Here is a 24,553-nt window from a genome sequence, read left to right as displayed (position 1 = left end):
TTTAGGTTGCTACATAATATTGAACACAGTTCCCTGTGCCAAACAAGTAGGTCCTTGTTGGTTATCTGTTTTAAATATAGCAGTGTGTCCATCCCAAACTCCCAATCTATCCCTCCCACTCTCTTGCCCCCACCCTTCCCCTCTTGTAACAATAAGTTCTTTCTCTAAGTCTGTGAGTCTGTTTCAGTTTTGTAAATAAGTTCATTTGCATCCTATTGTTTTTTAAGATTCCGCATATAAGTGATATCTCATGTGGCTTAATATCATCAAAATAAACAGCCCAATCAAAAAATGGGCAGAAGCATATGTATACATATGGCTGATTCATGTTGATCTTTGACAGAAAACAACAAAATTCTATAAAGCAATTAACCTTCAATTAAAAATTAAACAAATTTTTAAACAATGGACAGAAAACCTATACAGACATTTCTCCAAACAAGACATACTGAGGGTCAACATCATTTCTTAACTATTATAATACTGCAAAAAAAAAAAAAACAAGACAATCACCCCCAAAAAACTTTAATCAAAGACTAAAGTTGGCTTAAAACTTGACATTCAGAAAACTAAGATCATGGCATCTGGCCCCATCACTTCATGGCATATAGTTGGGGAAACAATGGAAATAGTGATAGACTTTATTTTTGGGGGCTGCAAAAATCACTGCAGATGGTGACTGCAGCCATGAAATTAAAAGGTGCTTGCTCCTTGGAAGAAAAGTTATGACCAACCTAGACAGCTTATTAAAAAGCAGAGACATTACTTTGCCAACAAAGGTCCATCTAGCCAAAGCTATGGTTTTTCCAGTAGTCATGTATGGATGGAAGAGTTGGATCATAAAGAAGGCTGAGTGCCGAAGAATTGATGCTTTTGAACTGTGGTGTTGGAGAAGACTCTTGAGAGTCCCTTGGACAGCAAGGAGATCCAACCAGTCAATCCTAAAGGAAATCAGTTCTGAATATTCATTGGAAGAACTGATGCTGAAGCTGAAACTCCAATACTTTGGCCACCTGATGAGAAGAACTTACTCATTGGAAAAGACCCTGATGCTGGGAAAGATTGACGGCGAAAGGAGAAGGGGACAACAGAGGATGAGATGGTTGGATGGCATCACCAACTCAATGGACATGAGTTTGAGTAAGCTCTGGGAGTTGGTGATGGACAGGGAAGCCTGGGGTGCTGCAGTCTATGGGATCGCAAAGAGTTGGACACGACTAAGTGACTGAACTGAACTGAATTTTCATATTTCTTACTTTTACTGAATATGACTTCTAGATTTTAGAAATAGTTTTTTTTTTTTCCCCCTTATCAGTGTGTAGACATTTATTCACATTGTTTGGCATTGTGATGACTGGTATTGGGTTTCTCAATTGTATATCTTATAGTTGGGTGTCTTTAGTGGCAACCTACATAAATGAACTTTGGATAATTTAAGCAAAAGATAAATAATTAGACACATACTTTTTGTTTTTGCTCCAGCTGCACATACACAATGAGAAGGCTGGAGAGGGTGAGTCCCTTGGCAGCATTCTAGGAAGTTAGAATGTGAAAAATAGGCAAGAGTCTTCAAGTAGGATTCAAACTTGTCAAATGTCATACTATTAGAAACTTTTACTTCAAGAAATTTCAAGCTCTTTGTCCCTCTGATGGATAGTTCTGAGACAGGATCTAATAAATAGCTCTGTTGTTGTTGTTGTTGCTATTATTGTTGTTTAGTCATTAAGTCATGTTCGACTCTTTTGTGCTCCCATGGATTATAGTCCTCCAGGCTCCTCTGTCCATGGGATTTTACAGGCAAGAATACTAGAATGGGTTGCCATTTCCTTCTCCAAGGGATCTTCCTGACTCAGGGATGGAACCCATGTCTTCTGCATTAGCATATGGATTCTTTACCACTTAGACACCAGGGAAGCCCAATAAATAGCTCTATGACTCCACAAAATGTTTGGAGTTCTCCAAACATTTTCTTCAGTGTTCAGTCATTTGAAAATTAGTCACCAAAATATTTGGAAGGTTTTGGAAGGATTTCAGTTCACATCTTATTCACATCGTCATTCCACTGACTCTCTGTGACTCAACTCGCGTCTAAGAATTGGGAGATGGGCATTATCTGAATCATGGTAGCTCAGGTCAACTTTTGATCTTATCTAATGCCTCTCTCTTTTTGTCTCTGTCTTTTGCTCTCTCTCTCAAGAGGGTCCACTTATTTTATTCCTAGATAACTTATGATTAGCTAACCTTAGGTGGAGATCACTATACCACATTCATCTTTGAACTAATAAGTTGCTACTGTCATGTTAACCAAACCTTCCTTTGCTCTCTCAGTCAGAAGCCATAATCTGAACACTCTCACTCCTCTATTCTCACTGATATTAGAAAGGCCACTTAAACCTTAATGTCTGCCACCAACATCCTTAGAGAGAAGTATCACAGCTGCTTTGAAAATTTCTGGCTATTTGCTTTGTCATTGGTGAGGGAACACCTGAGGGGCACCTAGCCAGGATATATGAGAACAGAATATCTATGGTTAATCCTCCTTAGCACTACTGTCTCCTAAAGATATTAAATTTCCTTCTCTATACTTTTCCCAAAGTGCTTCTAGTGTCTTAATTTCCTTTAATATCCAGTATTAGTTAATAAATTACACTTGTCATCTCAACCAAAGATTAGACTTCAACTTATTTACATTAGCTAGCACACTAATTGTTAGATTTTGGTAAGTAAGAATTCTGTCAAATATCTCCCTCCCTCTCAAGTAAAAGAGCACTAAAATTCATTCACATCAAAGCACTTTTTCCAATACGTATCCAAAAAATATTCAAAATTTTAAGCCAGTCTTCTATAAATTCTCCATCTGCCTTGGGACGGAATTCATGTTCTTGCACTAATAAGTGAGCTCATAGAATGAAAATGAGGAGTGGAAAGGGGAACTTCAGCTTCTTCCTTCAAGGAAACTTCTTCAGGTAAAGGAGTAGCAGCATCTTAAATCGAGTAAGGAATAACTGTTAGGGAGGTAGGTCTGCTTCCTTTTGCAAAGGTGGTTGAGGTAGTTTCCAAATGTCAGAATTTTCAAATGCTTTAAGTAATGTTACAAACCAGTACTCTTGCCTGGAAAATCCCACGGACAGAGGAGCATGGTAGGCTACAGTCCACGGGGTCACAAAGAGTCTGACAAGACTGAGCGACTTCACTTTCACTTTCACAAACCAGGAGTCCTCAGTTAATTGTATGAGAGAAATTGAAGGGATGAATCAACATATTTTGTGTTCAGCAAGCCAAAAATTCATACTCTGGGTTTAGCTTTCAACAATTTCATCTCTGCAGCTGTTAACTACAGGAGATTATATTGTTTTGGTGACAAGTTCCCTACAGAAACAGAATTTAAAGATCTGAGTTCAATTTTTGCTTTAATTTGTCAGAAGTACTAACAGCATGTTGCAGTCTTTGAATTACCCAAGCCATAGTTATAGTTCAGATGGTGACTCTATTGGTCCATCAGATTCTTGCTTTCAGAGGGTATATGATTCAATTTAACTGTATGGTAGGTCAGTTCAGTTGCTCAGTCATTACCAATTCTTTGCAAACCCATGGACTGCAACATGCCAGGCTTCCCTGTCCATCACCAACTCCTGGAGCTTACTAAAACTCATGTTCATCGAGTCAGTGATGCCATCCAACCATCTCACTCTGCGTTGTCCCCTTCTTCCACCTTCAATCCTTCCCAGCATCAGGGTCTTTTCCAATGAGTCCATTCTTCACATCAGGTGGTCAAAGTATTGGAGTTTCAGCTTCAGCATCATTCCTTCCAATGAATATTCAGGACTGATTTACTTTAGGATTGACTGGTTGGATCTCCTTGCTATCCAAGGGACTCTCAAGAGTCTTTTTCAACACCATAGTTCAAAAGCATCAATTCTTTGGCACTCAGCTTTCTTTGTAGTCCAATTCTCACATCCATACATGACTACTAGATAAACCATAACTTTGACTAGTTCAGTTCAGTTCAGTTTAGCCGCTCAGTCGTGTCCAACTCTTTGCGACCCCATGAACTGCAGCATGCCAAGCCTCCCTGTCCATCACCAACTCCCAGAGTCCACCCAAACCCAAGTCCATCGAGTCGATGATGCCATCCAGCCATCTCATCCTCCGTCGTCCCCTTCTCCTCCTGCCCTCAATCTTTCCCAGTATCAGGGTCTTTTCCAATGAGTCAGCTCTTCTCATTAGGTGGCCAAAGGATTGGAGTTTCAGCTTCAACATCAGTCCTTCCAATGAACACCCAGGACGGATCTCCTTTAGGATGGACTGGTCAGATCTCCTTGCAGTCCAAGGGACTCTCAAGAGTCTTCTCAAACACCACAGTTCAAAAGCATCAATTCTTTGCCACTCGGCTTTCTTTATAGTCCAACTCTCACATCCATACATGACCACTGGAAAAACCATAGACTTGACTAGACGGACCTTTGTTGGCAAAGTAATGTCTCTGCTTTTTAATATGCTGTCAAGGTTTGTCATAACTTTCCTTCCAAGGAGTAAGCGTCTTTTAATTTCATTGCTGCAATCACCATCTGCAATGATTTTGGAGCCCAGAAAAATAAAGTCAGCCACTGTTTCCACTGTTTCCCCATCTACTGTGACTAGATGGACCTTAATTGGCAAAGCAATGTCTCTGCTTTTTAATATGTTGTGTAGGTTGGTCATAACTTTTCTTCCAGGGAGCAAGTGTCTTTTAATTTCATGGCTGCAGTCACCATCTGCAGTGATTTTGGAGCCCAAAAAGATAAAGTCTCTTACTGTTTCCATTGTTTCCCCAACTATTTCCATGACATGATGGGATCAGATGCCATGATCTTCATTTTCTGAATGTCGAGTTTTAAGCCAAATTTTTCACTCTCCTCTTTCACTTTCATCAAGAAGCTCTTTAGTTCTTCTCCACTTTCTGCCATAAGGGTGGTGTCATCTGCATATCTGCAATTATTGATATTTCTCCCAGCAATCTTGATTCAAGCTTGTGCTTCATGCAGCCCAGCATTTCAAGTGATGTACTCTGCATATAAGTTAAATAAGCAGGGTGACAATATACAGCCTTAACATACTCCTTTTCGGATTTGGAACCAGTCTGTTGTTCCATGTCTAGTTCTAACTGTTGGTTCTTGACCTGCATACAGATTTCTCAGGAGGCAGATAAGGTAGTCTGATATTCCCATCTCTTTAAGAATTTTCCAGTTTGTTGTGATCCACACAGTCAAAGGTTTTGGTGTAGTCAATAAAGCAGAAGTAGATGTTTTTCAGGTGCTCTCTCACTTTTTCAATGGTACAGCGGATGTTGGGAATTTGATCTCTGGTTCCTCTGCTTTTTCTAAATCCAGCTTGAACATTTGGAAGTTCACAGTTCACATACTGTTGAAGCATACCTTCAAGAATTTTGAGCATTACTTTGCTAGCATGTGAGATGAGTGCCTATGTGCAGCAGTTTGAGCATTCTTTGGCATTGCCTTTCTTTGGATTGGAATGAAAACTGACCTTTTCCAGTCCTGTGGCCACTGCTGGGTTTTCCAAATTTGCTGGTATATTGAGTGCAGTCCTTTCACAGTATCATCTTTTAAGATTTGAAATAGTTCAACTGGAATTTCATCACCACCATTAGCTTTGCTTGTAATGATGCTTCCTAGGGCCCACTTGACTTTGCATTCCAGGATGTCTGGATCTTGGTGAGTGTCACACCATCATGGTTATCTGGGTTATGAAGATCTATTTTGTATAGTTCTGTGTATTCTTGCCACCTCTTCTTAATATCTTCTGCTTCTGTTAGGTCCATACAATTTCTGTCCTTTATTGAGCCCATCTTTGCAAGAAATGTTCCCTTGGTATCTCTAATTTTCTTGAAGAGATCTCTAGTCTTTCCCATTCTGTTGTTTTCCTCTACTTCTTTGCAGTGATCACTGAGGGAGGTTTTCTTAACTCTCCTTGCTATTCTTTGGAACTCTGCATTCAAATGGGTGTATCTTTTCTTTTCTACTTTGTCTTCCACTTCTCTTCTTCTCAGCTATTTGTAAGGCCTTCTCAGACAACCATTTTGCCTTTTTGCATTTTTTATTTTGGGGGATGGTCTTGATCACTGCCTCCTGTACAATGTCACGAACCTCCGTCCATAGTTCTTCAGGCACTCTGTCTATCATATCTAATCCCTTGAATCTATTTGTCACTACTACTATATAATTGTAAGGGATTCAATTTAGGTCATACCTGAATGGTCTAGTGCTTTGCCCTACTTTCTTCAATTTAAGTCTGAATTTGGCAATAAGAGGTTCATGATCTGAGTCATAGTCAGCTCCTGGTCTTATTTTTGCTGACTTTATAGAGCTTCTCTATCTTTAGCTGCAAAGAGTGTAATTGGTCTAATTTTGGTATTGACCATCTGGTGATGTCCATGTGTAGAGCCCTCTCTTGTGTTGTTGGAAGAGGTTGTTTGCTATAACCAGTGCGTTCTCTTGGCAAATCTCTGTTAGCCTTTGCTCTGCTTCATTTTGTACTCCAAGGCCAAATTTGCCTGTTACTCCAGGTATCTCTTGCCTTCCTTCTTTTTGTATCCCAGTTCCATATAATGAAAAGGACATCTTTTTTGGGTGTTAGTTCTAAAAGGTCTTGTAGGTCCTTATAGAACTGTTCAACTTCAACTTCTTCAGCATTACTGGTCGGAGCATAGACTTGGATTACTGTGACAGTGAATGGTTTGCCTTGGAAATGAACAGAGATCATTCTGTTGTTTTTGAGATTGCACCCCTGTACTGCATTTCAGATTCTTTTGTTGACTATGATGGCTACTCCATTTCTTCTAAGGAATTCTTGCTCACAGTAGTTGATATAATCGTCATCTGAGTTAAATTCACCCATTCCAGTCCATTTTAGTTCGCTGATTCCTAAAAAGGCGATGCTCATTCTTGCCATCCCTTGTTTGACCACTTCCAATTTGCCTTGATTCATGGACTTGACATTCCAAGTTCCTATGCAATATTGCTCTTTACAGCCTCAGACTTTACTTCCGTAACCAGTCAGATCCACAACTGGGTGTTGTTTTTGCTTTGGCTCCTTCTCTTCACTCTTCTGGAGTTATTTCTCTACTGATCTCCTGTAGCATATTGGACACCTACCAACCTGGGGAGTTCATCTTTCAGTGTCCTATATTTTTGCCTTTTCATATTGTTCACGGGGTTCTCAAGGCAAGAATACTGAAGCGGTTTGCCATTCCCTTCTCCAGTGGACCACATTTTTGTCAGAACTCTCCACCATGACCTGTCCATCTTGGGTGGCCCTACACAGCATGACTCATAGTTTCATTGAGTTAGATAAGGCCGTGGTCCATGTGATCAGTTTGGTCAGTTTTCTGTGATTGTAGTAGACAATTTTGCCACAGATCATATGAACATCTAGGCTCCATGCCCAGTATAAAGTTGTTGTTGTTTTTTTCTTGTATCATATTTTTGGCCATATAAGCAATTACCAGATCCTAGTTTTCCCTGAAACAATTATATTGGAACAGTGTTTGAGTATTTGTTTAAAGTTTTGGGTGCAAATAACAGAAACTCAGTTAAGTAACTGAGGCAGGTTTATATATTAGAAGGGTAAGGGCATTGGTTAACACACAACATTGATAGGAAGGCAGAAGTTTCTGGTTTAAAAGAGGGTAAGGCCAAATACACCACAGAGAACAAAGAAGCAAGACATATAGGAATGGACCCGGCTGCAACCCACCTAAAAATAATGTCACAAGTGGGAAATACAAACTTTACGTATCATAGTTCTCTGAGCCACTCTGCTAAAACTTCAAATTCCAGTGAGAATACATTCTATTGGCCTTTCTTGTCATGGGCCTGTTTGTTTGTCAAGGGAAGATAAGACATCTTAATTGAGTCCAGTAGACTGTGTCAAATGAAAATTATCAATGCCTCAAAAATAAGTTAGGCATTACTAAGGAAGGGAAAATGGAAACCAGATAGCAAAAAAGCAATACACAGCCATTATACAGTTTGTATTTCATGGAATAGTTCATGAAAAAGAGATAAGAATTATATATATAGTAGTGTGCATATGTTAATCCCAAACTCCTAATTTATCTCTCCCCTATTACCCTCCACTATCCCTTTTGGTAGCTGTAAGTTTGTTTTCTATGCCTGTGAATTTATTTCAACTTTGTGAATAAGTTCATTTGTATATTTTTTTAGATTCCACATGTAAGTTATAATATATTTATCTCTGTCTGACTTACTTCACTTAGTATGATAATCTCTAAATCCATCCATGTTACTGCAAATGGCATTATTTCATTCTTTTTTATGACTGAGTAATATTCCATTATATATACAAATCACATCTTCATTCACCTGTTGATGACATTTAGGTTGTTTCCATGTCTTGGTTATTGCTAGTGCTGCTATAAGCATGTGTCTTTTCTTTGGATATATACCCAGGAGTGAGGTTTTTTGATCATATATTAACTCTGTTTTTAGTTTTTAAAGGAGTCTTCATAGTGCTTTCCATAGTGGCTGCACCAAATTGCATTCCCACCAACAGTATAGTAGAGTTCTCTTTTCCTCACACCCTCTCCAGGATTTATCATTTGTGGACTTTTAAATGATGGCCATTTTGACTGGTGTGAGGTAAAAGTAAGCCCCTTGGCCTTCAAAGCCAAACTTTCTGGAAGCTCATCTCATCTTCCTAGAATAGGAACCTCATCCTGGGGATCCTGATATGAGCCTCAGACCACTCACTCCTTGGGGAGAACCTCTGAAACTGTAGTTATTTTCCTGTTTGTGGGTCACCCAGCTAGGAGTATGAGTCTTGGCCATATTGTGACTCTGTGCCCCTACCCTATCACTGTGGTTTCTTCTTTATACTTTTAGTTTTAGAAGATATTTTCTTGTAAGTTCTGATTTTATTTATAATGTGCCCATGAGAGGAGGTGAGCTCAGGATCTTCTTACTCCACCATCTTGGGAATTCTCTGGTCAAATTGCTTCTGCTAATACCACCCTATTAGAACTCAGCAAATGCTTTGCTCACTATTATACCATATCTTACTGGTGCTTTGGCACAAGGCTTATAGGGCTTCCCTGGTGGCTAGCAGTAAAGAGTCCACCTGCAATGCAGCAGCCACAGAAGATGCAGGTTTGATCTCTGGGTTGAGAAGATCCCCTGGAGGAGGGCATAGCAACCCACTCCAGTATTCTTACCTGGAGAATCCCATGGACATAGGAGCCTGGTGGACTTCAGTCCATGGGGTAGCAAAGAGTCAGACATGACTGGAGCGACTTAGTACACACACATGCCCTCGCTTCTCAAGAAGAGAATTAAGTCAATGCACTCATATCCACAAAAGTCGAATTATCATGCATCTGGTCAAACAGTCAGGTGAACTTGTGGAATGGTGGAATCACTTATTGAAGTGTGACTTACTAATTTGCTGAACCAATTAGCTGGCAATACTTTACAAAAGTGGGTTACCATCATCTAGGATATGGTCTGTGCTCTGCATTCACAACCAATTTATGAAGATATTTCTTTCATAATCAGACTATGGTCCAAGTACAGTGGGTCAAAGTGGGAATGCCAACCATCACTATAAAATCTACTGACCCACTCTCAACATATTTTCTTCACTGCCTGAGACATTTGACATTGCTGAATTAGAATATTTACTACCAACAGAGGGTTGACTTTACTAGAGCACACAGCAATTGCCCCTGCCTCCTTGGCATACATTTCACTGAACCACAGGTGAACAAAACACTCTGCATTCTTTTGGGTAACTGATACTGATAAGCAAAAGATATTAATAAAATGGAGACAGAGAGGAGTATGATAGTGATCCAGGGAATTTTCCAGGATGCCTCCTAATACTATTAATGAACAACTATAGCATTTCAGCATGACAAGACCATAGTGATCAGACCCTTCATTAATGAATATTTACATTCTCCACTCCCTCCCCGCCTCCCTGGCAATACAACTTCTGGATACTGTGGTCATTGGTGAGACCAAGAGGAATATGGAAAGGAAAATACCAACTATTGCCTGTAAACAGTTGCATATATTAAGATTTTATGAGCCATCATTATTTTCTTCCTTTTTACCTATTCTCCTTCCCTTACTATGTTACAAGATGTATTTATGTCAGTTAATGATTTTGTTTATATCACAAACAAATTGGGATTTTCTTGACTGATATGGAACAGCTTAAAAATTATTCTGAAGTGTATAGCTGTTAAGAAATTATTAACGTAATACATGACATCTGGGTAAACATCTTTGAATTAAGTAAAGTTACAAAGTGAACCAATCTCTAGATCTCATCAATCATTGTTTATTCTTTACTTAACTAATTAGGGGGCACTTATTGGGCTTTGCCTTTCATCTTGTTCATGGTGCTGTATTTTTATTATCAATAATTTGATACAACATACCTAAAGAATAAATATGGGAAATTTTGAGTGAAAATGAAATGAATGTTATGGCTAGGAGAAAAATTTTTCTATAAGTTATACCTCATAATATAATATTTCCTTACATATTTATTTCTATTTTCCTACCAAAACTTTGCTGCCATGGTAAATTGAAATGATCCTTTTCAGTGGAGAAATTAAGACTGAAAGATCTTCTTCGTCCCTCCCAAAGGATTCTCACAAGAAAACAGCTCTTGTATGTATGCTGACTCCTAGTAGACTCAGGCTGCTTTTTCCCTCCATTTTCTTGTTTCTTTTCTTCTTTCTTTTTTAAATTTGGAGTCCATGTCTCCAAGTCTCATGGACCTTGGCTCTGGAGCCTAGACATCTTAATAACTTATTTATACTTCTTTTTTCCCCCAGGAGGACTATTTCCCAGAAGGTAAAGGAAACCTCAATGCTGCAATTACAAAAATTGATACGGTTATGCCAAAACCATAGCCATTATAACTAACCGCTGCTGTTATTTTGGAAGATTATCAGAGATTCTAGGTGACTCAGGGCCTCTGCTTGGATATAAGACAATCTATTTTCCTTCTTAAAAGCATTCAAGCACTGGAGAATACAGGAGAGAGACTGTCCTGATGATGGATTCCTCAGGTTCACCTTGCATAACTACAAGAATATAATTTCTGGAAGTATTTCAGAGTTAGCCAAGCACCATTGGAAAATTCATTTGTTTCTCTTCTACAAAGGACAATAACATTTTCCAATGTCTACTACTGAAGGAAAGACCAGTAGTTTACATAGAGCAATAAGGAAAATATGCCTATTTTCTCTATGGGAAGAATATGAAACTTGGAAAATGAACATGTATTTGGAAATTCTGAGAGGAAGGGAGTTCTTTTTATTTTGACATAAAGATTTTTTTCAGTATTTGTAGTTGTAACATAGTCATTAACTTTGTTTACTCTTTCTAGAATTAAAACAATAACAAGACAAAAACACCGGAATTCTGCTGCTTTTTACAGAACATGACAAATTATCAAATAATATAAGGTAAGAGTAAATTTTAAAGCATAATCATGTAAGTTTTTGACAAATAATAAATCACTAACTGACTACTTGTCTATTGACTATTCTGGGAAAAGCACTATCCCTTTTCCAGATATAAATGTCTTCAGCCATAAGTGAAGTGAAAGTCACTCAGTCATGTCTGACTCTTTGCGATCCCATGGACTATACAGTCCATGGAATTCTCCCCGTCAGAATACTGGAGTGGGTAGCCATTCCCTTCTCCAGGGGATCTTCCCAACCCAGGGATCGAACCCAGGTCTCCCACATTGCAGGCGGATTCTTTACCAGCTGAGCCAACAGGGAAGACTGTTGACTACTTGTCTATTGACTACTCTGGGAAAAATACTATCCCTTTTCCAAATATAAATGTCTTCAGCCATAAGCTTATTAACTATAGAATGAGTTTGATAGGAATAAATCTCAAAAATTAAAATGATTTGATCTCTGCCCCTATTTAGGATTAAAGAAATATAAATAAGACATATCGTTTTTCAAAAAACATTTCACAACACAAATTACAGTGTTTCCTTTCACTGCACAAATAGTTTATACTTCTTCAGAACCTAAGTATGATCTATTTAAAATCTTGCCCCTTTGTAATATAATTATTTGCACATTCAAGTTTCAATGGAGCTGATCAATAATAAAAATCTATCAAGAAGACATCATGCCATTTTCTTAAAAGCCATCTTTTTCTCAAATATACTTCTCCCAAATTTCTTTATCAAAGAAAAAGATGATAGATATCACACAGTGTTTAAGAGCATGGATTTTGGAGCCAGATTTCTTTAAAATTTTGACCCTAGTTTGTGTCTTTCAACATATTTTATTTCTGAGTACTTCATGTTCCTTACTGTAAACTGGGGAACACAGTAGTACTCACCTCATATTATTATTGCATGTATTAAACGAGCTACTATAAAAGCAATAGGAAAAGTGACCTATAAAAGATGACACATAATGTTTGCTATTATTATTGTTGTCTACATAGAGTCATGCATATAAAGGACTGAGGAGAAAGAGTGATCTTATTTGAACTGTCTAGTAAATGAACCAACGATGACCGTGAAAGTTACATTCAGGGTAAATAAGAATGCAATCAACAATTTATTCATCGTTCAGTATCCATAACTAAAGTAATTCTATATAGACAGTATAAGTCTCTTTCTTAAAAAATATGAGCTGTCAGTTAAGGAAATGAAGGAAAATTGTTTTTATGAAAGAGATTTTGAGGCTCATCTGGAGAAATTCTAGCATGCGGATGCTAATAATTTTTGTGTTTGGTTGTGCACAACTTATTCTTTCTGAGTGTGCAACTTACATCAGAATCTAAATTTTCCATGACCCACAAAGAGCAACTGCACCTTTTAAATAATCTTAAAATTTGGTCATTTTCTTTGGATCTACTGGTACTCTAAGCCCGCCATGCTAAGTTTTTACCAAACTAGACTAATGAAGCCCTTAATATATTCAAAACTAGACACCAAAATTGCTTCCAAAATGTCCTTTATTGAAATATTTGTGCTCTTTCCCAATCTCTGTTTCCTGACATTACATTTATTGCACAAATCCTGAGTTGTAAATATATACAGAAGTGATACTTGCAAATGTGAAAGGTATTTGGTAGAAAGGCATTGGAGTAGATTCAGAAGGAAAAGATCTAATTCCACGACTTACATGAATTAGTAATTTTTAAGGTTAAAATAATAATGATTATAGAATAGCTTTATGACTCCTAATACTGTAAGAGATTATTTGTAACTAGGATGGATGTCAAGAGTTCATTTGTTTATTTTGCCTTGTACCTCTCAGCAGGTTTCTGCCATGGGTGACAGGGAAACATGCAACCATTCAGAAGTGACTGGCTTCATTCTTGTCGGCTTCAGGGTCCACCCAGAGCTCCACATTCTGCTCTTCCTGCTTTTTCTGCTTATCTATGCCATGATCCTTCTAGGGAACATTGGCATGATGGTCATTATTCTAACTGTTCCCCAGCTGAACACACCAATGTATTTCTTCCTAGGCAACCTCTCCTTCATCGATCTCTTCTATTCATCTGTTATTGCACCCAAGGCTATGATCAACTTCTGGTCTGAGAGCAAGTCCATCTCATTTGCAGGCTGTGTGACCCAGCTCTTTCTCTTTGCCCTCTTCATTGTGACCGAGGGGTTCCTCCTGGCAGCCATGGCTTATGACCGCTTCATTGCCATCTGCAATCCACTCCTCTACACTGTCCAGATGTCAACACGTCTCTGTGTTCAGTTGGTGGCTGGTTCCTATTCTTGTGGCTGTATCAGCTCAGTTCTTCAGACCAGCATGACATTTACTTTATCCTTTTGTGCTTCTCGGGCCATTGACCATTTTTACTGTGATACTCGCCCACTTCAGAGACTATCTTGTTCTGACCTCTTCATCCTGAGAATGATTTCTTTCACCTTATCTGGCCTCATTGTTTTCCCTACCGTCATCGTTGTTGTTATTTCATATTTGTACATTGTGTCCACAGTTCTAAAGATACCCTCCACTGAAGGACGTAAGAAAGCCTTCTCCACTTGCAGCTCCCACCTGGGAGTCGTGAGTGTACTGTATGGTGCTGTCTTTTTTATGTATCTCACTCCTGACACATTTCCTGAGCTCAGTAAAGTGGCCTCCTTGTGTTACACCCTAGTCACTCCCATGTTGAATCCTCTGATTTACTCTTTGAGAAACAAAGATGTCAAAGAAGCTCTAAACAAACTTTTGGAGAAGAAAAGTACTATTCTGTGATTATTATTTCTCTTCCACTAATGAGTGGTGTCTGTTTATTTTGTACTCCTTTGGTCATCAATGATATTATTCTCCTGAGTATCATAGAAATATTATCAAAAGGTTTTAAAAGATAATATATTCTTTCCATATAGTACTTAATTTCCATGTGAGCTTTGTCAAACGTAAATGTCTTGGATATTGGAGATGCTCTGGACATTACAGAAGCATTGTCCAAGATGAATCTTCACACTAATCTGAAATAATAGTTTATTTCACAAAATTGATTTCTATTTGTTTTTATGACATTCTGCTGAACACTATTTTTATACATTATTATAGTGTTTAAACAATTATTTTGTCCAGTGTTAGTTTTGGAATGGCTCCTTCCCTTACACACAATCCTGGATGGCTCAGACTGTAAAGAATCTGCCTGCAATGCAGGAGACCAAGGTTTAATCCCTGGGTTGAGAAGATCTCATGAAGAAGTAAATGGCTACCCACTCTAGCATTCTTTCCTGGAGAATTCCATGGACAGAGGAACCTGGGGGGCTACAGTCTATGGGCCACAAAGAGTCAAACATGAGTGAGTGAATAACACACTTTACACACAATCATTGGATATTGACAAAAATGTCCAACTTACTTTTTAAAGTAAATGATTTCTGAATTATTACTAATTTCTCTAACATGCTAAAGGGTTTTGGCCTGAAACAAACAGACTGCCAGATCTTTCTCTAGCAAATATGGGCTTGTTTGTGATCAGCAGAGAATTACAATTTGTGGTCTGAAATCATGGTGAGCCATATGCAAGTCTCTGCATGCCAAGGGAAGGAGAACCATTTTATAGAAGAAAGAGGAAGTTGGGAACTCTGTAGTGAACACAGTCCTTGGTTTTTCACTGGCTGAGTCTTTGCCAGGGAAAAAGAATAATCTTCTTGTAGCCCTTCCAAAGGAATAGATCAAAGCCTGAAAAACCCAGCACTGTTTCAGAGAAAAAAAGCCCTGTTCACATTGATGTATGGCAAAAACCACCACAATACTGTAAAGTAATTAGCCTCCAATTAAAATTAATTTAAAAAGTGGGTTGAAGGCTAGCCACCTTAGGAGAAGCAACCTCTGTTCTGCAGGGAACAGGCTGGTCATTTTCCATGGAAGAGTCTGATCTCAAATCACACCAAAGTGCCAAATGACTACTAGCCTAAAGAACCACATATTAACCAGAAAGTCAAAACCTTTAAATAGATCCCAAATAAAGTCAGAGTGCTTCAAATGCAAAGAGGGTGAAAGCTCAGTTCCAGGATAAACACATCTTCATTCTCCAGGGTTGATGAATAAAACAGTAATCAACACTGGGCTCAACAGAGGGTGCTGCACCTGTTTGCACACCAGTCCTAGAACTGCTGGGTGTCTTCTCTGGTCCCTGTGGGGGCCACTGAAATGTTGATCTGAAACAAATAGACTGCCAGATATTTCTCCAGCAAACATGCAGGAGAAGCACAGAGTTGCAATTCAAGGTCTGCCACCATGGCAACATACATGCAAGTTCCTGAATGACAATGGAAAGAGAAATCTTTTAAAGAAGAAAGAAAGATTGAGCATGTCAACTACAAATTGGCATTTGCCATATACCTCTATAAGGATTAGATCAAGTACTGACATACCTGCTGATTTTCAACACCCTCTGAATGGAGTTCGGGGTAGAGAACAGAAATGAGGCATTCTGTGCTCTGGGAAAAACTGGGAGAACAGGTCTTCAGATAGTTAGATATTTTCAGGAGCTGATTTTATGAACCCAATTTTTGTGTCTCCTAATATCCAGAAAAACACTAAAATCCATGGTGACAACTGTTCCTTGTAAGCAGCAAAAACCTTCAAAAAATGTGTGCTTTATTTTTGAACAAAAAAATATGTGCAAAAATATGTACACCCCTTCAACAAAATCACATATATACTGACCATCTTTGGAGTAGTTTCTCAAAGCTATCTGAGGTGCTGTCTCCCAGACTATAGACTTCATTTTGCCCCAAATAAAATTTGACTCGTGACTCTTACGTGTGTATTTTTTTTTAAGTCAATGGCTGCTGTAGTGAACAAAGAGTCCCTGATTTTTCATTGGCTGAGTCTTTCACAGGAAAGAAGAGGAGTCTTTGTCCTTCCCATTGGGCTCTGCTTTGTTGTAGGTGTGCAAACTACCGACTTTGAGCCTTCAATTCTATTTGAGGTTTCTGTTTACTAATTTTTTATAACCATTGTTGAATTTTCACTTGAATCAACTATTTTATATATGTTGTATCAAATGGTAATAATAAGAAGAAACAAACAATAAACAATCTTCATTTTATACATCAGCTTGGGAAATTGTGTATTGAGTGTGTCAGGCATAGGGGAGTGCTCTGAGGACCTCCTTGCTCCTGGGTCCTAATATAAAAAACCAAAGTGGGAGATAAAAACATACAAAATTTTTGAGCAATCATTTCCTTAAATGAACCATCGTAATTTTTCCTATATTAATTATTTAAGGAATATTTAATAAAAGAATAGAAGCTAGGCAGTCATCAAAATAGAATGTGATTAAAAATTTTCTTACTATGCCTCTGTATCTTCATTTATTCTATTAATTTTATTTAATCTCTAACATCATCTGATTTTGTGGTAGGCTTAGGTATAAATAACCTTATTCTTTAGAGAATTTACAATTTAATGTTGGAATCAAATCATTGGACATGTAATTGAAATCCAGAAATTTTATTTTATTGTTTAATGCACACAAAGAATAAATATGTAGATGGTAAGGTGGGGGTGCCTGAGAGTGGGTGTTGGTAAGGAAAGTCTTCTTAGGGCTATATGGAAAATATATTTGAAGGATGTAAGACTGGAGTCAGGGATACTGCTTTATCAGTTTATGTTATTGATGGGGCTTGAAGTATGCCAATGTAATTTTAAAAAAGCTTATTTAAAAATATAAATATAATACCCAGAACACAGTAACTGATTAGTATGAGAAGGATTCAGCAAAGAAGGTGTGTCTCATCATTTTGAACCTGAATAATACGTGTGGTAATGGTACAAACCATAAAAATAAAGGAGCTCTTAGCAGGCTAGGAATAGAGGAGAATTTCCTTAACTTGAAAGGTAACATCTCTCAAAAATCTAGAGCTAAGATCATATTTATGGTGAGAGAACCTAAGCTTTCTTGATAAAATTAGGAACAAGGCTAGGAAGTCCCCACTACAAAACCTTTTCAACATCCAACAGTAAGTCTTAGCTAATACAATAGATAAGAAAAGCAATGAAAAGTGGTATGGACTGAATTATGTTTTTCAGAACTCAAATGCTTAAGCCCTAAATCCGGTACTATAGCATATGACTATAGCATTGACTCTTGAACAACAAAGATCTGCACTGTGCAGGTCCACTTACACACAAACTGCTTTCAATAAATGTATTATAATTTTTTTAAATATGTGCAACAATTTGAAAAAAATTGCAGATAAACTATGTAGCTTAGAAATACTGAAAAAAATTAAGAAAAAGTAAGGTATGTCATGGATGTATAAAATGTATGTAATACTGCTCTCTTTTGTCACTTATTAACATCAGTTCAGTTCAGTCCCTCAGTCATGTCCAACTCTTTGTGACCTCATGGACTGCAGCACGCCAGGCTTCCCTGTCCATCACCAACTCCTGGAGCTTGCTCAAACTCATGTCCATTAGTCAATGATGCCATCCAATTATCTCATCCTTTGTCTACCTCTTCTCCTCCTGCCTTTAATCTTTCCCAGCATCAGGGTCTTTTCCAATGAGTCAGTTCTTCAGCTTCAGCATCAGTCCTTCCAGTGAATATTCAGGACTGATTTCCTTTAAGATGGACTGGTTGGATCTCCTTCCTGTCCAAGGGACTCCCACATGTCTTCTTCAACACCACAGTTCAAAAGCATCAGTTTTTTGGCTCTCAGTTTTCTTTATAGATCGGCGTTCAGCTTTCTTTATAGTCCAACTCTCACATCCATACATGACTACTGGAAAAACCATGGCTTTGACTAGATGGACCTTTGTTGGCAAAGTAATGTCTCTGCTTTTTAATATACTATCTAGGTTGGTCATAGCTTTTCTTCCAAGGAGCAAGCATCTTTTAATTTCATGGCTGCAATCACCATCTGCAGTGATTTTGGAGCTCTCTAAAATAAAGTCAGCCACTGTTTCCACCATTTCCCCATCTATTTGCCATGAAGTGATGGGACCAGATGCCATGATCTTCGTTTTTTGAATCTTGAGTTTTAAGCCAACTTTTTCACTCTCCTCTTTCATTTTCATCAAGAGGTGCTTTAGTTCTTTGCTTTCTGCCATAAGGGTGGTGTCATCTACATAGCTGAGGTTATTGATATTTTGCCCAGCAATCTTGATTCCAGCTTGCGCTTCACCCAGCCCAGTATTTCCCATGATGTACTCTGCATATAAGTAAAATAAGCAGGGTGACAATATACATCCTTCCTTGATGTACTCCTTTCCTGGTTTGGAACCAGTCTATTGTTCCATGTCCGTTTCTAAATGTTGCTTCTTGACCTGCATACAGATTTCTCAGGAGGTTTCCCATCTCTTGAAGAATTTTCCAGTTTGTTGTGATCCACACAGTCAAACAGTCAAAGGTTTTGGCATAGTCAATAAAGGAGAAGTAGATGTTTTTCTGGAACTCTATTGCTTTTTTCATGATCCAATGGATGCTGGCAATTTGATCTCTGGTTCCTCTGCCTTTTCTAAATTCAGTTCTCAGTTCATGTACTGCTGAAGCCTGGCTTGGAGAATTCTGAGCATTACTTTGCTGGTGTGTGAGATGAGTGCAGTTGTGTGCTAGTTTGAATATTCTTTGGCATTGTCTTTCTTTGAGATTGGAATGAAAACTGACCTTTTCCAGTCCTGTGGCCACTGCTGAGTTTTCCAAATTTGCTGGCATATTGAGTGCAGCACTTTCACAGCATCATCGTTTAGGATTTGAAACAGCTCAACTGGAATTCTATCACCTCCACTAGCTTTGTTCATAGTGATGCTTCCTAAGGGCCACTTGACTTCGCACTCCAGGATGTCTGGCTCAAGGTGAGTGATCACACCATCATGGTTATCTGGGTCATGAACATCTTTTTTTGTAGAGTTCTGTGTGTTCTTGCCACCTCTTCTTAATATCTTCTGCTTCTGTTAGGTCCATACCATTTCTGTCCTTTATTGTGCCCATCTTTGCATGAAATGTTCCCTTGGTATCTCTAACATCTTGAAGAGATCTCTAGTCTTTCCCATTCTATTGTTCTACTGTACTTTGCATTGATCACTGAGGAAGGCTTTCTTATTATCTCTCCTTGCTATTCTTTGGAACTCTGCATTCAAATGGGTATATCTTTCCTTTTCTCCTTTGGCTTTTGCTTCTCTTTTTTCTCAGCTATTTGTAAGGCCTCCTCAGACAATCATTTTGCCTTTCTCATTTTGGGGGATGGTCTTGATCACTGCCTCCTGTACAATGTCACGAACCTCCATCCATAGTTCTTCAGGCACTCTGTCTATCAGATCTAATCCCTTGAATTTATTTGTCACTTTCACTGTATAATCGTAAGGGATTTGATTTAGGTCATATCTGAATGGTCTAGTGGTTTTCCCTACTTTATTCTTTTTTTTTTTTTTAATTTTAAATTAGTTTATTTATCTATTTTTAAACTTTACAATATTGTGTTTGTTTTGCCATACATTGACATGAATCCACCATGAGTGTACATGTTTTCCCCTTCCAGAACCCCCCTCCCCGCTCCCTCCCCATCCCATCCCTCTGGGTCAACCCAGTGCACCAGCCCCGAGCGCCCTGTATCATGCGTCGAATCCAGACAGGCGAATCGTTTCACGTATGATAATTTACATGCTTCAACGCCATTCTCCCATATTATCCCACCCTCGCCCTCTCCCATAGAGTCCATAATACTGTTCTGTTTATCTGTGTCTCTTTTGATGTCTCGCATACAGGGTTATCTTTACCGATTAACTAAATACCATATATATGTGTTAGTATACTGTATTGGTGTTCTTCTTTCTGGCTTACTTCACTCTGTATAATAAGCTCCAGTTTCATCCACCTCATTAGAACTGATTCGAATGTATTCTTTTTAATGGCTGAGTAATATTCCATTGTGTATATGTACCACATCTTCCTTATCCATTCATCTGCTGATGGGCATCTAGGCTGCTTCCATGTCCTGGCTATTATAAACAGTGCTGCAATGAACATTGGGGTACACGCGTCTCTTTCAATTCTGGTTTCCTCAGTGTGTATGCCCAGCAGTGGGATTGTTGGGTCATATGGCAGTTCTATTTCCAGTTTTTTGAGGAATCTTCACACTGTTCTCCATAGTGGCTGTACTAGTTTGAATTCCCACCAACAGTGTAAGAGGGTTCCCTTTTCTCCACACCCTCTCTAGCATTTATTGTTTGTAGTCTTTTGGATAGCAGCTATTCTGACGGGCGTGAAATGGTACCTCATTGTGGTTTTGATTTGCATTTCTCTGATAATGAGTGATGTTGAGCATCTTTTCATGTGTTTGTTAGCCATCTGCATGTCTTCTTTGGAGAAGTGTCTGTTTAGTTCTTTGGCCCGCTTTTTGATTGGTTGTTTATCTTTCTGGAATTGAGCTGCAGGAGTTGCTTGTATATTTTTGAGATTAATTGTTTGTCCGTTGCTTCGTTTGCTATTATTTTCTCCCTTTCTGAAGGCTGTCTTTTCACCTTGCTTATAGTTTCCTTTAATTTAAGTTTTAATTTTGAAATAAGGAGTTCATGATCTGAGCCACAGTCATCTCTGGTGATTTTTTTTGCGACTGTATAGAGCTTCTCCATCTTTGGCTGCAAAGAATATAATCAATCTGATTTTGGTATTGACCATCTGGTGATGTCCATGTGTAGAATCTTCTCTTGTGTTGTTGGAAGAGGGTGTTTGCTATGACCAGTGTGTTCTCTTGGCAAAACTCTATTAGCCTTTGTCCTGCTTCATTTTGTACTCTAAGGCCAAACTTTCCTTTACTCCAGGTATCTCTTGACTTCCTACTTTTGCATTCCAGCCCCCTATGATGAAAAGGATTTCTTTTTTTGGTGTTAGTTCTAGAAGGTCTTGTCTTCATAGAACCATTCAACTCAGCTTCTTCAGCATTAGTGGTTGGGGCATAGACTTGGATTACTGTGACATTGAATGGTTTGCCTTGGAAACAGAGATCTTTTTTTGTTTTTGAGACTGCACCCAAGTACTGCATTTCAGACTTCTTGGTTGACTATGAGGGCTACTCCATTTCTTATAAGGGATTTTTGCCCACAGTAGTAGATATAATAGTCATCTGAACTAAATTCACCCATTCCAGTCCATTTTAGTTCATTGATTTCTAAAATGACAATATTCACTCTTGCCATCTCTTGTTTGACCACTTCTAATTTACCTTGACTCATGGACCTAACATTCCAGGTTCCTATGCAATATTGTTCTTTATAGCATTGGACTTTACTTCCATCACCAGTCACAACTAGGCATTGTTTTCACTTTGGCTCCGTCTCTTCATTCTTTCTGGAATTATTTTTCCACTCTTCTCCAGTAGCATATTGGGCACCTGATGACCTGGGGAGTTCATCTTTCAGTGTCCTATCTTTTTGCCTTTTTCATATTGTTCATGGTGTTCTCAAGGCAAGAGTACTGAAGTGGTTTGTCATTCCCTTCTCCAGTGGACCACGTTTTGTCAGTACTCTCCACTATGACCTGTCTGTCTTGGGTGGCCTTACAGGGCACTGGTCATAGTTTCATTGAATTAGACAAGGCTGTGGTCCATGTGACCACTTTGCTTAGTTTTCTGTGATTGTGGTTTTCATTCTGTCTTTCCTCTCATGGATAAGCATAGGAGGCTTATGGAAGCTTCCTGCTGGGAGAGACTGACTGTAGGGGCAACTGGATCTTTCTGATGGGCGGGGCCATGCTCAGGAAATCTTTAATCCAAGTTTCTGTTGATGGGCAGGGCTGTGTTCCCTCCCTGTTGTTTGACCTTCGACCAAACAATGATAGGGGTAATGAAGATAATGGTGACCTCCTTCAAAAGGTCTTTTGCATGCACTGTTGTATTCGGTGCATGCAGAAGGCCACTGTCGACCCACGCCTCTGCTGGAGATTCCTGGACATTCACATACAAGTCTTTATTAACACAAAACAAACACAAATCTATCACAAAATGTTAAAATTTACCAAAACTAATGAACACAAATCCTTATAGACCATACGTGCCTGGTACAATTCCCAGTTGAGAGAAATGTAAGAAACCTAAGAATGCAATATTCAATCATACTGATACTGATATGTCGCTTCAGTCGTGTCCGACTCTGTGCGACCCCATAGACGGCAGCCCACCAGGCTCCGCCATCCCTGGGATTCTCCAGGCAAGAACACTGGAGTGGGTTGCCATTTCCTTCTCCAACGCATGAAAGGGAAAAGTGAAAGGGAAGTTGCTCATCGTGTCCGACTCTTAGCGACCCATGGACTGCAGCCTACCAGGCTCCTCTGTCCATGGGATTTTCCAGGCAAGAGTACTGGAGTGGGTTGCCATTGCCTCCTCCAATTCAATCATAAGTACAGGAAATTGACTGTAGCGCATACTGTACTACTGTCATAGTTTTGTGCTACCTCCTGTTGCTGTTGTGGTGAGCTCGAGTGCTGTGAGTATCCACTTAAAACACTACATGATACTAATCATCTCCATGTGAGTTGCTAATCTCTCCAATAAACGGGGTACCACAATAAAAAGTGATATGTCCCACTTCTTGTATATTTTTTCATCATATTTAGTGCAATACCTTAAATATTAACACCATTAGACTCCTATGAAATGCTACTAGTAATGCTGGAAGTGCTCCTAAGAAGCAGAGAATAGTCATGACCTTACAAAAAAAAAGTTGAATTGCTAGGTACCTACTGAAGACTGAGGCCTGTAGCTATAGTTGCTTGCCATTTTAAGACAAATGAATCCAGTGTAAGGACTATTATTTTTTAAAAAAGAAATTCGTGAAGCTGTAGTTTGCTGTATCTATGTCAGTAGGCATTAAACTTTGCATTTTTGTGAAATACCTTATCTCATATTAAAAATGCATCTTTTACTGGGTGCAGGATTGCCAGGAGAAAGACATATCTATACATTCTAATATGATTTGGGAAAAAGTAAAGTCATTATATTACAACTTCAAGCAAAAGGAAGGTGAAGGATTGAAAACTGGTGAATTTGATGACAGTAAAGGATGGTTTCATCACTTTAGAAAGAAGTTTGGCCTAAAAAGTGTCAAGATAACAGGAGAAGCAGCTTCTGATGATTAAGAAGCAGCAGAGGAGTTCCAAATGCCAAGAAAATCATTGAAGAGAGAGGGTATCTGGCTGAACCAGTTTTTAATGCAGATAAAGGTACCCTATTCTGGGGGGAAAAAATCACAAAGGATATTTATTAGTGAGGAATGGAAGTGGGAACCAGAATTTAAGGCAGGAACAGATAGGCTCACCCTACTGTTTTGTGCTAGTGTATTCATATTTATTACCTATAAAATTACTAATCCCCAAGATTTAAAGGGAAAATGTAAACTGCAACTGTAAGCCTTCAAGTTGTACAGCAAGAAGGACTAGACAAGTACCCTTTTCTTTTCTGCATTGGTTCCATGGATGCTTTGGTGCTAAAGTAGGAAGTACCGCGCAGGTATGCCTTAAACTTTTTTTTTTTTAAATGGGACAGTGTCCCTGGCCTCCCAGAACTCCATGAGTTAAATACCACAAGTGTCTACTTGCGCCCTTAACACAACATCTCTATTTCAGCCCCTAGATCAGGAGGCATACTGATCTTTAAGGCTCATCACACATGATACTCGACAGAAAATATTGTCAATGATATGGGAGAGAACTCTTGACAGAGAGAACATCATGAAAGTCTGAAAGGAGTTATACCACTGAAGATGCCATCATTGTTATAGAAAAAGCTGTGAAAGTCATCAAGCCTGAAATAGTAAATTCCTGCTGGAGAAACTGTGTCCAGATGCTATACATGACTTCACATGATTTACAGCAGAGCCAATCAAGAAAATCATGAAAGACATTGATAGAGCAAGTGGTGAAGTGGGTATTTTGTTTCAAGATATGGATGTTGGAAAAATTCAAGAACTCTAAATACCACAACAAAGGAATTAACAGAAGATTTGACAGAGATGAGTGGTTCTGAATCAGTGCCAGATGACAAGGAAGAGGATGCAGAAGAA

General features: G+C 38.7%; 2 protein-coding genes across 2 annotated transcripts in view; one reads left to right on the top strand and one right to left on the bottom strand.

Annotated features, from left to right (window-relative positions):
• TESPA1 (thymocyte expressed, positive selection associated 1) overlaps positions 1–24,553 on the bottom strand; it is a 276,752-nt gene that overhangs the window by 157,262 nt on the left and 94,937 nt on the right. The window lies entirely within an intron of this gene.
• Positions 13,340–14,281, top strand: LOC145544587 (olfactory receptor 9K2). The gene has a single exon (XM_081587460.1). It carries the CDS (start codon positions 13,340–13,342, stop codon positions 14,279–14,281), a length of 942 nt encoding a protein of 313 aa, XP_081443586.1.

Source organism: Giraffa tippelskirchi, chromosome 4 (assembly GCF_054371585.1).
Source record: "Giraffa tippelskirchi isolate mGirTip1 chromosome 4, T2T-mGirTip1v1.2.pri, whole genome shotgun sequence".
Classification (NCBI taxonomy): domain Eukaryota; kingdom Metazoa; phylum Chordata; class Mammalia; order Artiodactyla; family Giraffidae; genus Giraffa; species Giraffa tippelskirchi.
This window is presented reverse-complemented; position numbering and strand designations above follow the sequence as displayed.